The sequence below is a fragment of the Pungitius pungitius genome, chromosome 2 (assembly GCF_949316345.1).
Source record: "Pungitius pungitius chromosome 2, fPunPun2.1, whole genome shotgun sequence".
Lineage (NCBI taxonomy): Eukaryota > Metazoa > Chordata > Actinopteri > Perciformes > Gasterosteidae > Pungitius > Pungitius pungitius.
In genome coordinates, this window is record NC_084901.1 from 20,623,501 (window position 1) to 20,639,805 (window position 16,305).

Below are 16,305 nucleotides of genomic sequence, written 5' to 3' on the forward strand. Positions count from 1 at the left end.
GTAGCAGTTACATGTGAAGTGCTCGGGGTTAGCTTCAGCAGCTGTCTTTTGGCTCCAGAAGCAGTGCACACTCCAGGACTGCTTTAAATTTTTTTAAATTTGACAGAAACCTCAGAATAGTGGTTTACAAGCCCCCTTTTATAATCAGCTTGGTTCCATGACAGTAGAACACTGCAGCACATTTGAAATCTAGAGAGCTATATTTAAAACACAATTGAGTCAATTACTGCAATTTAACCCCTCTGGGATGATTACATGCATTCAGCAATATATTGTAAATATCTGGGAAAACAAAAATATTGTGCAGTCTCGAGCATATTTCGCCCTTTGTAGGATTGTTTTGTATTTACTGAAGTACTCAACTGTCGTATATATCTCCTTGTGATGATAGTGTGTATTTTATTCAAAACATTATTTTCCAAACATTGTTACTTTGCACATTCACAATTTTCATATCCTGAAAAATGTTAAAAATCGAATGCATTACAGATTTAAGTATTAATACTTTAAGAAACCATATGTGAGATTAATTTGGAATAATTTTATTTTCATAATACTGTATTGCAACCATTTATTAATGTAAAAATATGAATGTTTTCCAGACTATTAGCAGTAAAACAAAGCTTTTTTTGGTCAACGTCTACCCAAGTTGTCTATTCATATTTATATTCCATTTTGCAGGTGATGTTTTCAATTAAGACCTGGCATGTAACTCTAATTCTGTGCCAAATCATTAAACGCTCATTCCTCTGCTTGTGAGGTGCAGAATTGTCATAATTTTTCACAATACGTAAGTAAAAATCAAGGAATTAATTTGGGAAACTCGGGCTGTCAAGAAAGTCTCCAATTTGTGTTCGTACCCCTCAGTATGACAGGTGCACTTTAATTGCTTCTTGAAGTTATTTAGTGCATCTCCGTTAGCAGGATTCCTTAGATTGTTGTAGAGGTTTGTCAAGTGTGTTGTCCCAAAAATATCAAGAAGATTACTCCATTCGGCAATTTTTAAAATTGACTTCATTATTTCTACCCTCATTAGTTTATCCAAGATACATTTACACACATAGACATTGTAATTCAGGCTCCAAAACAAAAAACAATAGAAAGCAAAAAAAAAGCAATCAATAGACTACTTTTTTATGAAGCTGAATTTTCTGACAGCATGGTCCTCTTTGCTTTGACATCATTATTTATCTCCCTGAATTATGCCAAAAAATGCATGATCATCAAAAAAAAACGGTGGGTGTTGTTAACAGACTTTATGGAGATTATGTACAAGGTTTTTACCAACTGCCCCACACTTATTAGCCCAGTGTGTGGTCTTAATGATACAATATTTCAATTGGACAATCTGACCGACTTTCCTAAAGCTCTTTAGCTACTTTATTTGCAGATAAGATTAAAAGAACCTGAATGAACAGAAAATCAACACTATGACGAAAAAAATAAGTAAAATCAAGTCCTGAAAACAAACTGACTAAATATAATTGTTTGTTTGTGTTAACTATCATGAGGACGACATCACTGACCTTTGAACTGTCACCCATCACTGTTGAATCAGTTATGAAATGACATAAATATAATTCAGTTCAGCACAAAATTGACTGAAAATGATGATTATAAACATTTATTCTTTCTTCTGATTCCGTCGTTCTACGAGGGAGAAAAAATAAACATGTAAATGTCTCTAAGAAACGGGATCAAATCGGAAATAAATCTTACCCACCAGCAAACATACTTTGGCTCAATATAGATTTGCATAAGTCTCTCTTAACCAAAACACATTTGCTGTGTTTGAACTTGGAAAGCAGGTTTGGCTGATTTTAATTACAAGACACTGTGCCAGGCTCCATTGTTGCTGACTGATTTATTCAATAACAACACGATCGTTGGAGAAAACAATTCTCGCACAGAGCCGCATTAGAGGAATCATTTTTGGATATGCTGGCCTCGGGCGAATCCCATATAGATCAAACTGTATTTTGTGAACCTAAAAATAGTTGTTTGCAACCGGCTCTCGGTATTGATCCCATCCATCATGTCAAAACTAAACTGCCCTGATATGTGTCACCCCAGAGGAACAAAACAAGTGCAATGAAAACATTTGCTCTTAAAGCATCAAAATTGATGGCCCTCAGATTTAGAAGATTTATTTTTTTGTAAGCCAGTTCAGCGTATGACTGTCGCGCCACACTGTGCACTTATGTCTTGATTGACCTGATGGCTACCTGTGCGTTCCCATGGAGATCCGCAGCTTCAGAGTGACGGGCAAACACTCGGTGACACAACGGCTCCGACGCTGATGGATGGGAGACACATGACGACACGTCGGCGCTTCACAGATCAAAACCCTTCAGCGCCGCGCTGTGATCCTCTCAACAAGTCCCCTTTCTGTTTTCCCAAATCCAGAAACAAAAAAAACAAAAAAAAACTCAACTGCCGGGTTTGACTGGAGTGATGATCAACGGGGCTGTGTTGTTGTTGTTGTTGTCTCCATGGTTGGCCGATGGGCTGAAGAAGGGAAAGAGCTTCTCGGTGAAGCTCCACCCGACGAAGGAGAAGAGCTGAGCCCCGGAGTCGCCGTCGTAAAAGGAGACTTCGCCCACCTCGTAATGCACGAACACTCCCACCTTCTTAGGCGTCTGCCTCACGGTGATGTTGGCAGCAGGTCCGGCGTTGGCCGCTAGCTCCTTTCCTTTTCTTAGGTAAATTGTCCAGTAGCCATTTCCGGGGCTCAGGCGGATGTCTCCCTTTCTGTTGATGGACTGGTTTGCAACTCCTAAATCCCAGTGGTTTTTGTCTTCAACCTGGACCTCGTAGTAGAATTTCCCCGAGGAGAACCCCTCCTTTGCGAGGACGTTAAGGACGTGATCAAACCTCTCTGGTTTCTTCGGCTGCGTCCTCTTTGCGTCTCCACGTGCGACCTGCTTCCCGTCTGGAGAGACCACGAGGAGAGGGTGGGCCGTGTCCGGGTCCAGAGTCACGTCCACAGCGTGCCGCCGCATCTCTTTCCAGTCGGGGTCACACAGCGTCTTTATCTCTTTCGTCACGGCCCTCTCCAGCGCGGCCACGGCTCCCTGCTCGGTGAACTCATCGCCGTCAAAAGTCACGTCAGACCAGTTCTTGACCTGAGGCTCCGTGAAGGTAAGGGACAGGAAGTTCTCAAGGGACCACACAGCGTCATTGGTGAATTCAACCTCATTAAGCTCAGATTTTCTTCGCCTCAGTTGTAGAATTTCTCCTTCCAGTTTTTCAATTAAGGAATTTCTCTCTGATTCAATTTTTTTCTGCTTTGTCTCAATAACCCGAGCCAGCTCTGCTTGGCTTCTCCTGATGTAGTCCATCACAGCAGTCATCACATGAGCGCTGTCAGGTTGGGACATGGCTGGACCCAAATGCAGAACGGACAGACACAGCCGTCAGGAGGTGAGTGAATACTTTATTAATCAACACGACTGGAGGTGCAGCAGGAGCGGGCGTGAGGGGTGCAGGTGAAGGAGGGGGTCCCGGGTGATGATCTCCTTGACAGTGCGCGGTGCCCGGTGGTCCTCCCACGTGCAGGAACAGACAGGTCTAACTGAAACCAAGGAGGTGAGACAAGAGGTGAGTAACAGGATTTAAACTGAATGACAAGAGAACTACTTTCGGCTCTCGGCTCGACTGGGTGCTGGTCACTGAGACTCGCGAAGACTGAGGTCGACATACGTGACGTGAGTAACGATCCGACGTCGGCCGGTTGTCAGGCTCTCCCTCTTATCCCCTGGTGATTGTGGCTCCGGTGCAGGTGTGCGATTGCAGAGCTGAGACAGGTGCGTGCGAAGCCAACCTCTCCCAGATCCACCAGAGGGAGACCTAAACCAGCCTTTACCTGGGTCCAGAGGGAGGGACTCTGACAGTACCCCTCCCCCCACGACCGCCACCAGGCGGTCCACCTGGAGCCCCCGGCTTCCGCCGATAAAACTCCCGGATCATGCTGGGGTCCAGGATCAGGCGCCGGGAAACCCAACACCTCTCTTCCGGCCCATAACCCTCCCAGTCTACCAAAAACTGGTAGCCCCTCCCTCGGCGTCGGGAGTCCATAACCCTCTTTACTGTATAGGCTGGGGCCCCGTCAATAATTCGGGGAGGCGGCAGAGGAGGTGGGGGGGGAAGGAGGTGACAAACCGATACCGGTTTAACGCAGGACACATGGAACGCTGGGTGTACCCGAAGGGACCGAGGGAGCTTGAGACGGACCACCGTGGGGTTGATGATGCGTTCGATGGGGAAGGGGCCGATGAACCTTTGCAATAGTTTCCTGGAGTCCGTGCGGAGGGGCAGGTCTTTGGTTGACAGCCATACCTTGTCTCCAACAGAGTATGAGGGTGCCGGGGTGCGTCGGCGGTTAGCCTGTTGCTGGTACTGCTCAGAGGCTCTCAGCAAGGATGCCCGGGCGCGGTGCCAGGTCCGATGGCATCGGCGAAACTGCTGCTGTATCGAAGGTACGGCCAGCTCCTTCTCCTGGGACGGGAACAAGGGAGGTTGATAGCCGTAAACACACTGGAATGGGGACATACCTGTCGCTGTGGTGGGAAGCGTGTTGTGGGCGTACTCCGCCCAAGGGATCTGCTCAGACCAGGTGAAGGGTTCAGAGGAAGCCAGGCATCGTAGGGTAGACTCCATCTTCTGGTTGGCCCTCTCTGCCTGGCCGTTAGTCTGAGGATGGAACCCGGAAGAGAGGCTGGCAGTAGCTCCCACTGCCGTGCAAAAGGCCCTCCACACTGCTGATGCAAACTGAGGGCCGCGGTCCGAAACAATGTCAGTAGGCAGGCCATGAATACGGAATACCTCCCTCACCATAATGTCCGCTGTCTCTTTGGCCGTTGGGAGCTTGGGCAAGGGCAGGAAATGAGCAAATTTACTGAACCTGTCCACGATCGTTAACACCACCGTGTTACCCCTGGACGTGGGAAGTCCAGTGACAAAGTCCATGGCTAGGTGGGACCAGGGACGATGAGGGATGGGCAATGGCCTCAATAGCCCCATGCTTGGCCGGTTAGAGCCCTTGTTCCGTGCGCACACCGGACAAGCCGCCACGTACATCCGAACATCCTCCCCCATAGCAGGCCACCAGAACCGTCGTCGCAGAAAGGACATGGTACGTGCGACGCCCGGGTGACAGGTCAGCTTGGAGGCATGGCCCCACTCCAACACTGCCGGTCGCGTCCCCTCGGGGACAAACAGCCTCCCCGGAGGTCCCTTACCCGGGCCCGGGTCCTTCCTAAGGGCTGCCCGAACCGTTCCTTCAATGCCCCATTGGAGGGCTCCCACTACCCGCCTCAATGGCAGGATGGTCTCTGGTGGCGTCCTCGTCTCCTCCTCCTTTGAGAAGACCCTGGACAGGGCGTCAGGCTTCCCATTCTGGGATCCGGGTCTGTAAGACAGAACAAAATCAAAGCGTCCAAAGAATAGCGCCCACCTAGCCTGTCGGGCATTTAGTCGTTTGGCACTCCGGATATATTCAAGGTTTTTGTGGTCCGTCCACACCACAAACGGTTGGTCCGCCCCCTCCAGCCAATGCCTCCACTCCTCCAGGGCCAGTTTCACCGCGAGCAACTCCCTATTGCCGATGTCATAGTTCCTCTCCGCCGGTGACAGCCGATGGGAGAGGAATGCGCAGGGATGGAGCTTGTTGTCCTCCTTGGCTCTCTGGGAGAGTACTGCCCCAGCTCCGACCTCCGATGCGTCTACCTCTACCACGAACTGTAGAGACGGGTCCGGTTGGGCGAGAATGGGTGCCGACGTGAAACGCTCCCTGAGCTCCTGGAAGGCGGACTCTGCCCCAGGAGACCACCGGAACGCTCTAAGATTGGAGGTAAGGTCTGTTAGGGGGGCTGCAATCTGGCTGTAGTTGCGGATGAACCGCCTATAAAAGTTAGAGAACCCTAGAAACCTCTGTAACTCCTTGCGGGAGTTGGGTCTGGGCCACTCCAGGACGGCCTGCACCTTCTGGGGGTCCATTCTTACCTCTCCCTCGGCGATGACATAACCCAGGAAGCTTGTGCACCTGGTGTTAAATTCACACTTCTCCGCTTTCACAAAGAGTCTGTTCTCCAGCAGCCGCTGAAGAACCTGGCGGACGTGCCTCTGGTGTTCCTCCTGATTCTGTGAAAAGACAAGTATGTCGTCCAGGTATACAAAAACAAAGCGACCCAGCATGTCACGTAGGACGTCATTAACTAGGCATTGGAAAACGGCTGGGGCATTAGTTAACCCGAATGGCATAACTAAGTATTCGAAGTGGCCCAGGGGGGTGTTGAACCCTGTGAGCCACTCATCCCCCTCTTGAATGCGGATCAGGTGGTAGGCGTTGCGGAGGTCGAGTTTGGTGAACACAGTGGCACCCTGTAAAGAATCGAACGCAGTGTTCATCAGAGGTAACGGGTACTTGTTTTTGACAGACACGTTATTCAACCCCCGATAGTCTATGCACGGCCTGAGAGTGCCGTCCCTCTTCTTAACAAAGAAGAACCCTGCGCCCAGCGGAGAGGAAGAGGGGCGAATGATTCCAGCTGCCAATGAGTCCCTGATGTAATTCTCCATGGCCTCTCGCTCTGGTCTGGAGATATTGTAGAGTCTGCCCTTGGGTAGGGAGGCCCCGGGCAGCAGTTCAATGTGACAATCGTAAGGCCGATGAGGAGGTAGTGATAGGGCCCGTTGTTTACTAAATACTTCGCCCAGGTCGTGATAAGCGGGTGGTACCAGAGTGAGGTCGGGACCAGGCGTCGAACTCCCCCGCTGGGCACCCTGGGGACGGGCAGACTGTAAACAATTAGCCAGACAGAAATCACTCCAACTCAGAATACAGCTGGTGGACCAGTCAACTGAAGGATTGTGCTTTGCTAACCAGGGGTAGCCCAGCACAACCGGTACCAGAGGGGACTTAAAAACAAGAAAACTGATCTGCTCAAAATGGTTACCTGAGATTTGCAGCTGGACCGGCTCCGTCCTGTCCGTGATTCTGGCCAGTAGTCTGCCATCTAGGGAGTTAGCCTCAATAACCTCCTCTAACGGAATTCTACGGAGTCCTAATTGGTCTACAAGTTTATGGTCCATAAAATTGTCATCGGCCCCGGAGTCTATGAGTCCCTCCACTGCCATTGCTGCAGTGCCGTTGCTGACTGAAATCTTCAGCGGAGTCCGTGATGTGTGGGGGGAGGGGCATAGACTCTCGCTCGCTAGAATCCTCCTTACTTCTAGTGAGCGGGGCCGTTTCCCCCCTTTAATGGGCAACGAGAGCGAAAGTGACCCGACCTGCCACAATATAGACAGCTGTTAGTTGTTCGTCTGCGCAGAAGCTCCGCCTCCGAAATCTGGTAACGGCCCAGTTGCATGGGTTCGGGGTCTGTAACCGTCTCAGGAGTGTCGACTCTGACGCACGGCGCTCCCCTTGGTGCCGAGCCGTGCTCACGCCTCCGCTCCCTATTACGGTTATTAATCCGTGTGGTGAGACAGATCAGCTCCTCCAGTCCCTGTGGCTCCGGGTAGGAGAGCAGACTGTCCTTAATGCCCTCATTTAATCCGTTGTAGAACACCCCCTGTAGTGCCTCCTCATCCCAACCACTCTCCGCAGCTAGGATACGGAACTCTATGCTGTAATCGGCGACACTGCGTGTCCCTTGCCGCAGTGATAATAATCGCTTTGAAGCGTCTTTTCCCCGAACGGGGTGATCGAATATCTTCCGCATCTCCGCGGTAAATAACTCACATGACTGGGCGAGTGCGCCCTGCTTCTCCCACACGGCAGATGCCCATTCCAAAGCCTCCCCGCGCAATAATCCGATGATGTAGGAGATCTTGGCTCGCTCGCTCCGGTAGGAGCGGGGCTGTTGCTCGAACACAAGTCCCACCTGTATCAGAAACGAGCGGCACCGGCCGCTGTGTCCGTCATATCTCTCCGGCGTGGGGACCTGGGGCTCGTGGTCTGGCATGGACATGACCACAGAAACGGGTTCAGGCGGGCTCTGAACCGGAGGCTGGGGTGGTGCGCTGAGGTGCGCCTGGATCGCGGCGATACTGTTAGACAGGGAGTCCAGGCTGGCCATTATTCCCTGCAGGGAGGACTGGTGCTGCCCCAACATGGCTCCTTGGGACGAGATCGCCTGACGTACCGTGTCGAGGTTTGCTGGGTCCATTGATGGTCGGATCGTTCTGTCAGGTTGGGACATGGCTGGACCCAAATGCAGAACGGACAGACACAGCCGTCAGGAGGTGAGTGAATACTTTATTAATCAACACGACTGGAGGTGCAGCAGGAGCGGGCGTGAGGGGTGCAGGTGAAGGAGGGGGTCCCGGGTGATGATCTCCTTGACAGTGCGCGGTGCCCGGTGGTCCTCCCACGTGCAGGAACAGACAGGTCTAACTGAAACCAAGGAGGTGAGACAAGAGGTGAGTAACAGGATTTAAACTGAATGACAAGAGAACTACTTTCGGCTCTCGGCTCGACTGGGTGCTGGTCACTGAGACTCGCGAAGACTGAGGTCGACATACGTGACGTGAGTAACGATCCGACGTCGGCCGGTTGTCAGGCTCTCCCTCTTATCCCCTGGTGATTGTGGCTCCGGTGCAGGTGTGCGATTGCAGAGCTGAGACAGGTGCGTGCGAAGCCAACCTCTCCCAGATCCACCAGAGGGAGACCTAAACCAGCCTTTACCTGGGTCCAGAGGGAGGGACTCTGACAAGCGCTGCATGACAGGGCCTTCGCGGCCTTGGTTCTGCTCGCCTCTACTGACTTTTGGACCTCGACAATTTTCCTCTGACGCGCCTCAATCATCTCGTCCGTGATTCCCTTCTCCGCTTCCAGCCCGCTCTTCCTCATTTGTGCCTCATCCTCCAGATTCACCACTTCATGCGTTTTATGCTTGGTGTCTTTACAGGTCCGGCAAACAAACATTTGATCAAACCTGCAAAACAGTTCCAACAGATTGTCATGATTCTTGCACATCCTGCTCTCCAGGTCCCGAACCGGTTGGATCAGCTGGTGTTTTTTCATGGCTGGGATTCTCTGATGAGGAATCAGATGTTCCTCACAGAAAGACAAGAAGCACACCAAGCAGGACTTGATGGCCTCGAGCTTTGCACCTGTGCACCGATCGCAGAGCACTTTTCCATTTCCTGCCTTTTCCGGGGCAACGCGAGATCTTGGAGGTTTGTACAACTCTGCGGCAATCTCAGCAATTAAAGTGTTGACCTGAAGCTTTGGCATGCTGAAGAATTTCTGTTTACACAGCGGACATTTGATCACGGTATTGACGGTCTCCCAGTAGCCTGTGATGCAGTCAAGACAGAAGTTGTGCCCACAGGGAGTCGACACGGGATTTTTGAACACATCCTGACAGATAGGACAAAGAACACTTTCCTCTGCATTTTGACCGCTGGCAGCAGCAGCAGCAGCAGCCATGTCTAGACAACATAAGAAGAAATGAGTAAGACATGTTAGAGCAGTCTTAAGTCGATCCTGATTCACAGGTATGAGTCACTGCGGTAAACTTGTTATTACTCAAGACAAGACTTCAAAGAAGACAAATTAAAACTTTACCTTGAGTATGTAGTTCTGTTTTATGGAAAATCCGATCTGAAAAAGGTCACGTAGGAACAAGCGGCTCTTTCTTTTTTTCTTTTTTTAGTTTCTCTTACAGCATTGACTTCCGCAATCGCCTGACAGGAACAAGTTAACCCTTCACAGGCAGAGATTCACTAGTTGCGCAAGTTTAGAGCTCTTTTGTCTTCCTGATCCATTAGAGCAGTGTTTCTCAACTGGTGGGTCGCGACCCGCTAGTGGGTCGTGGACCCGTTTGTAGTGGGTCGCGGGCCTTTGCATGGAAAAAATAAATAAAAATCATCCTGTGCCACAGAAGTGGGCGGTCGTTTTCTCGTTCTTCGTTTAGAACCAAAAAACGAGACAGACTTGACAACTTTTTACTGCGTTAATCCCTTTTGTGTTTTTTCCCATTAAAAGAAAATACAAAGCGTAGCCGCTAAACCGGAAGTACGTAGATTTTCACAGTAAGAATCAACGCAACCGTCTGCAATGACAGCGGTTACCAAGGTAACATGAGGAGCAAAGTTCATTAACGGATATAAATAAATAATCCTGGTCTGACGGGGTGTGTTAGCAGCAGTAGGTGACTACACTCGCTGCTCTTGGCTCTGATATTTACTGTCCACGTATTGTTTTGCTGCAGTGAGTGAACAGAGACAGTTTAAGGAGATCGCAGCGTAAACGTGTTCGCATTTTCACCATCATGTGGCAGAATACATGTATTTAAACCATAGATGTATTTATATTGAACTGTCCATGTCATTTGTCTAGGTTACATATGTCCAGCTGCACGTCCAGTGCGGTCCGCCACCGGAGCGCGTACGTCCCGCCATCGTCGGACCTCCAGCGCCCCCCCCACCCGTCAGCTGTTCGCGCAGTTCGTCAGTGGCCCGCGTTCGCTCGAAGTGGGCCGTGTCTGGCCCGAACCTGAAATGAGTTTGACACCCCTGCACTAGAGCCTAGTGGGATATATAAAACAGGTCCCCAATCTTACCTTCAAAGGCTTGTATGCAGCTATATGAGCAGTGATTTCCTGCATTAAGCATACTATTCTTCTCAATGAATGCTTGCTGAAGTATTCGCATTCTTAGTGCTTCAAAGATCCCTTTTGACGTATTGTGCACGAATGAAATGAAAGCTCAACATGCTAGATTTTAAATGAGTTTGTGAGCACGCAAGTGTGTGCATTTGCATTACATGAGAGCGCTTAGTAATGGCATCTGCATAAATAAGCTCGTCCTCGGCCCTCTATTCTGAGGAAACAAGGCTTTGAACAAGAAAGCTTCCCGGCATCCTTGAAGGGCTTTGTCCCAGCTGAAATAATCTGCGTGGGTTGCATCGAGGTTTCTATGTATTAGCAGCATTCATGTATGATTTAATGTTTTTTTTTAATTACTCCATAGATGTACCCACAAACTGCAGGATTTTAGGTTTGAATATATAAAAATATTGAAAAGATTTTACCTTTGTGTGACACTAATTATTCGCCCCCATGCACTGTGTGTTTTTCAGTTACTGGATATGTGTCTAAATATGTACATATGTTTTGCATTGCTGTATGCGTCATGTAGTCTCCATTATTCAACAGGAGTGCATTTTTCTATTGTGTAAATGTAATGAATGTACAGGGGCGGTCTATGTCGTGGCATGATCTAGACGAGACATTGACAATCCAATCATAGACATCTATTTGCTTAACAATTTGAATAATGTATGTAGTTTTTATGGTCAGACAAAAAAACGAAGCTCCCCGGTGTCCCCATCTGAAAATGTCGTCTGATCAGAGTCCTTTTGAGCCTTTTGAGTCTCATCCGAGCGTGAACTCAATGTCTTGTCCGACATGAAACATTAAAACAACATTTGGATCGGTTGGGGATTCCTTTTGATCCTGGTCTGTGTGGAGCTGCAGGAACTGAGTCTTTCTTCTCCTCCGTGGGATCAACTCCTTCATGGAAGGATGAGAGGGAGTTGGGGCTTTTCTCCTGCCATCTTTTTCACCTCTTTTCTTTTTTAAATCAGAGCTTTCTCCCCCTTTTCATCTCTGTTCTCCGACCCATTCGGCTCTCACTTGTAGCTGCTTCTCTCCTCTCACCTTGACTACATGAATAAGAGATGAGAGGAGCTCAAAGTGCAAGAGTTCAGAGACCTCCCTCTATTAGAATTGAGTGCCTCCTGCTAGGTTTCTGCTTGGGTTTTAACTAGGTGTGATTTGACAGTGAAGCCTGCTCTCTAAAGCACATTATACAGCCCAAGACAAAACTGTGGTGCACTACTCGCTGCATTAGCATTAGATAAACTGATAATTATCCATAAACATATTAGTAAAATATATATAATATATTCACAGCTTTGTAGTGACTAAACTGTTAGAGAATCCAAGTCCTGAACTAAATGCAGATATTTTGGGTTGATTTATGGCAACGTACCGACATGTGACTTCTCGACATACCCGTCCGCTACAGCTCACTAAGGGCAAAGTTTGAAAGCTGTTAACTTTATTTGGCTGACTCAGACTTGTATTCTTTTAACACGAAAAAAAATTCACTAGTCTAAGTATAACCAGAGGAATGATTACAGTCAATAACTCTATAACTCAATATCTCTTGTGTGCAAAATATACACATTGCAAGTTTTCTATTTCTATATTCTAGTTCGAAACAGTCCAAAGGCCCAAATATTAAATATTTCAAAGGTCAACGGTAATCTCAGTAGGTAACTTTTTTCAACTGATCTCCATAAAAAATACTTTTTCTGTGGAGCCAAATGTAGTATTATTTTTGTTAATTGTTCTAGTTAATACTTTAGTTTACTTAAAAGTGAGTTTGACTTGTGGGTCCCCACATAAATAGCTGGACTTGAAACGGTTACTATTCATGGATACCTCAAATATTGCCACGTATGCCCATTTTTTCTTTTTCTATTGCTAATTGTTTTGTTTATTTACCGAGTATGTTCGTCTGCAATGATCTCAACATGTTTGTTTGAGATAAGCAAAAGCAAAGATGGAAGTATTGTGCATGTCAACATATGTGCTCCGCTCTCAGTTCATTCAAACTTTGATTTTTGACACCAACATGTTTTTGAATCCCTCAAAAACGTGGTCCTCACACATTCAATGTGTCACAATAACATCACTAGTGATCTAACAGAAATAATTGAAGTAATTTTTAAGGCAATTATACACTCAACAATGAGATTGTAGTAATATAAGCTAGCATATTTGGGCTGTATGCCTTGCAGCCATGGACTGTAGTATTGTGAGGGACAAAAAGGAGACTCATTCGCTGCCATCATTCGGGTTGTTTACTACTTAGTCAGAGCGGAGTGTTGTTCTGTTTTCAATCCCCAAACAAAATAGTTCTGGAGGGAAGATAAATAATTAGCCATAAGATGAGTTTCTCCCTTCATCCATCAGCCCAGGGAACATGGCTGCCAAAGAGGAACCAAAGCCAAATGGGAGTCCTTTCCCTCCAGTGTTTCTGCTTCTCATCTTTACATTTTCCTCCTCGATAAGATGACTTTCAGATGCTCGCAGGGAAAGCTCCATCTATGTCGGGGTGTTTGCACATTCAAAGCAGGTTACTTTACGCTGCGCTCGTTAAAAGCAATGCTTTTAACATCAAAAAGCAGCATTTTTGGTTTCCTTCTCCTTCGTCGGTGTGGTAGAGTACATTTAGGGGGATGGACTAAACCATTAGATGGACTAACGATTTCAAGGCTTTGAAGTCATGAGGCGCACATGAGACAATATTTGGAGTTCGTAAGGTGACCCGCTGAAGACGAAACGAGAACTCATTGATACTGAATTTCTGCCTGATTGACACAGCAGGAAAAGCCGATCGGTAGAAGAGTAGACTCGGTTCTGGGGAATATTTTTAATATGGCAAAGTATGAGAAAAGCCTTTTGAAAGCTGTACGTTTTGCGACTTGTGTGGTTGCTACTCTGCTGCACAGAAATCAAACACGACTTTCTCTTCAGCCCCGAGTGCTGCCGGAGATTCACAGGGTCCGAAAGCCTATTCCTAAATGTAAAGGCTGATGTGCTATTTCATCTAGGCTCGTATTCATTAAGCGGGTGGCGACTCTTGGATTTTCAGCCCTATCTGAGATCCTCCACACACCGGAGGAGTTAGTGGCTCTGATAGGTTGCTTCAGCTGTTGAATTATTCATTTGTGCTATTTGCCAGACTCAGTGTCCGTGACAGAAAATTCGACGAGGGTTGAATGATCCAAGACTCAATGAGGTAAAATGCTTTGATGTTACAGAGGTCCTAAACTCTGTGTGGTTGTGGAGCCTTTAGAAAGCCAGTTATTTGCACCATTTACAGTTAAATTGTAAAATCAGCAGAAACTTATTCTTAATGTGCAAACAGTAATATCGACTTTGCCTCTTGGATGGTATAACTTGCTCAACACACCTGGTCGACATTGAGGTAAAGAAGAATAAGGGATTTTAAGGATATTTAATGCTTGAGGAATTCACAGGCAATTAAGTATTGCAGCATACATTATTTTTATGTAAATAATAATATTGCCACTGTTCAGTGGTTAAGGCTTTTATTTTAAAAGTCTGGGTTCCTCTGCCTGATTTTTCATCCATTCGATGCTTTTAACTCTGGCAAGCTTTATTTTCCCTTTCATACAAGCACTCTTCTCCTCATTTTGCAGCGCTTGGCGCTGCAGCCGCTCATCGGCTGTCACCATGGGGCTATTAACAAGGTCCTGCCCTCCTCTTGCTCTTTCCTCATTCATCCTACCACTTTCCCTTTTCACTGTAATTTCACCTTTCTCTGAGGATGTACAGGGCCGGCCTAAAGTACGGGTAGAGCATGTGCAACAAAATAAATGTATATCATCATCAGTCATTTTACAAGCAAAAATGATAAAAAGTCTTTGTAATGGCAAAATTTGTTGATCATTTCATTTTCTATGAAAGCGACTTTTCTGAACAAAATATTCAAGAAATTGAGATAACAATCAGAAGATTAATTGTCAAGAAACATAATCAGTTGCAGCAGTTATAAGTAGGCTTTCTAGCTATGTAATATTATTTAGGTTAGTAGGGGTAGGAATGAATGCATATGGTTGTGTGTCTATAGATGGAGATCCGATGTCCTTTGGCTAACATTTGCATTCATAATCAACAAGGAAATTAAAGATAAACTAAATCGCCTTAGGCTCCGTGCATTTCAATTATCGACAGTATAAAAGAGTTATTGATCCACAGCAGAGGAGAAACACAGAGAGGCACCGAGATTTTTAAATACTCATCAGTCGTCACACTCCTGTAAGGGCAAATCTGTTCATTAATAGACTTTAGGAGGAGCCAGCAGGCTTCAGCAGATATGTTAAACAGTTCAAAGTGTTTGTCTGAAATACATTCCCTTGTGTGTTCACGAATAATCTTTACAGTCCTATAGTGCTGTCCTGGACAGCAACTGTGTTTTCTGGCCTTCCATCATCTTTAAGCTGCAGAAAAAAGCAGGGAGGGGAAGCTGCTCAGGTTCATCCAGTATTCAACCTGACCATGATGAATGTGTTTCTCACCTAAACCACAGAGCATCCCTGCCTTACACCTTCTCTCTACCTCCAGCCCCTCTCTAAAATGCTTTAGCAGTGGGATCAAATATGTTCAGCCAGCCATGCAGCGCAAAAGCTCCTGAGGTCAGCTAGCCACCTCCTCGCTGTCCCGTATGTCCCTCCAGTTCCATGGATACATTTCTGCAGGGGGCCTAAAAATGCGGCAAACGCCAAACATCTAAAAAGAGAAGACAAACAAAGAGTCAACCCAATGAAAATATGAACATTTTATACAAAGAAAACACACAGCGATAAAGAGACACAGATACAAAGACACTACAACACTACAAACAACCTTGAGAGACTAAAAATGACACACTTGACTATTCTAGACAAAGACTACAAAGAGACTCAACAACCACAAAGAGACACACAAAGAGAAAAACATAAACATACAGACCCACAAAGAGACGCAAAATAACCACAGGATACAAAAGGGAAACCAAAGGATGCCAACGACTAGTGAGATTTAAAAAAAGACAGAACCGCTGATACTTAAGAATAGAGACACGAAAACCAAACAGAGGCACAGCAGGATTACAAAAAGCAAGCAAACAACACAGCTGCATTTGTTGTAATATTTGTGGGAGCAGGAGGAGTCTGTTGTCTCCTAACATCTGCACTCCGAGGGGCCTTCCTCTCACAATCCCTCCATGTCTCCTTCCGTCAGTTCTCCCACAGTTCCTGTCTATGTACCCGTCTTTTTTCTCTCCGTCTTCCCTCTTTGCCATATGTCTCTCCCCCTCCGTGTCGTCTGTGATGCCACAGACAGCGTTTTTTTTCTGAAATATGGGGGAGATCACAGAGGATTTCTATCTGACTGACCCCGGCTTGCCCTTCATTTTCCTCCCACAGCTTGATCCATCATACACAAGTGCTTTTTATTGTTGTTTGGCAGCCCGGCTCGTGGCCCATGGCTCTACTTGTCTCTCTCCGCCCCGCTCGTTATTACTGGGAGCTTCTCTCTATCGGGAATAAGCCCAAATATTTGCATTCCCTCATTTCCATGATTTGTTGCTCTCTGTGAAATCACACTTTCTGATTTTTAGATGAAATATATCTGGAGTAGTCAGGCATTAAGTATATATTCTTCAAGACACTACATCCCTTCCATATTTATTGTCTTAAATGACTTTAAACAAACAAGA

At 46.8% G+C, this 16,305-nt stretch overlaps 1 protein-coding gene across 3 annotated transcripts in view; it reads right to left on the reverse strand.

Annotated features, from left to right (window-relative positions):
* The window catches only part of LOC119211101 (large ribosomal subunit protein eL42), a 300,484-nt gene extending 290,450 nt beyond the window's left edge, over window positions 1–10,034 (reverse strand). Inside the window, exons 1-3 of one of the 3 annotated variants that reach the window (XM_062560594.1) lie at window positions 9,575–10,034; window positions 8,527–9,438; window positions 8,244–8,398 (exon numbers count right to left, since the gene is read on the reverse strand). In XM_062560594.1, the coding sequence (XP_062416578.1) occupies window positions 8,561–9,436 (876 nt within the window). In that variant the 5' untranslated portion in view covers window positions 9,437–9,438; window positions 9,575–10,034 and the 3' untranslated portion in view covers window positions 8,244–8,398; window positions 8,527–8,560. Of the gene's footprint in view, window positions 1–1,454; window positions 3,575–3,702; window positions 3,858–8,243; window positions 8,399–8,526; window positions 9,439–9,574 lie in introns of those variants that run through there. The other 2 variants (XM_062560593.1, XM_062560595.1) reach the window with 2 other exon arrangements.
* Window positions 10,035–16,305: the final 6,271 nt, after the last annotated feature.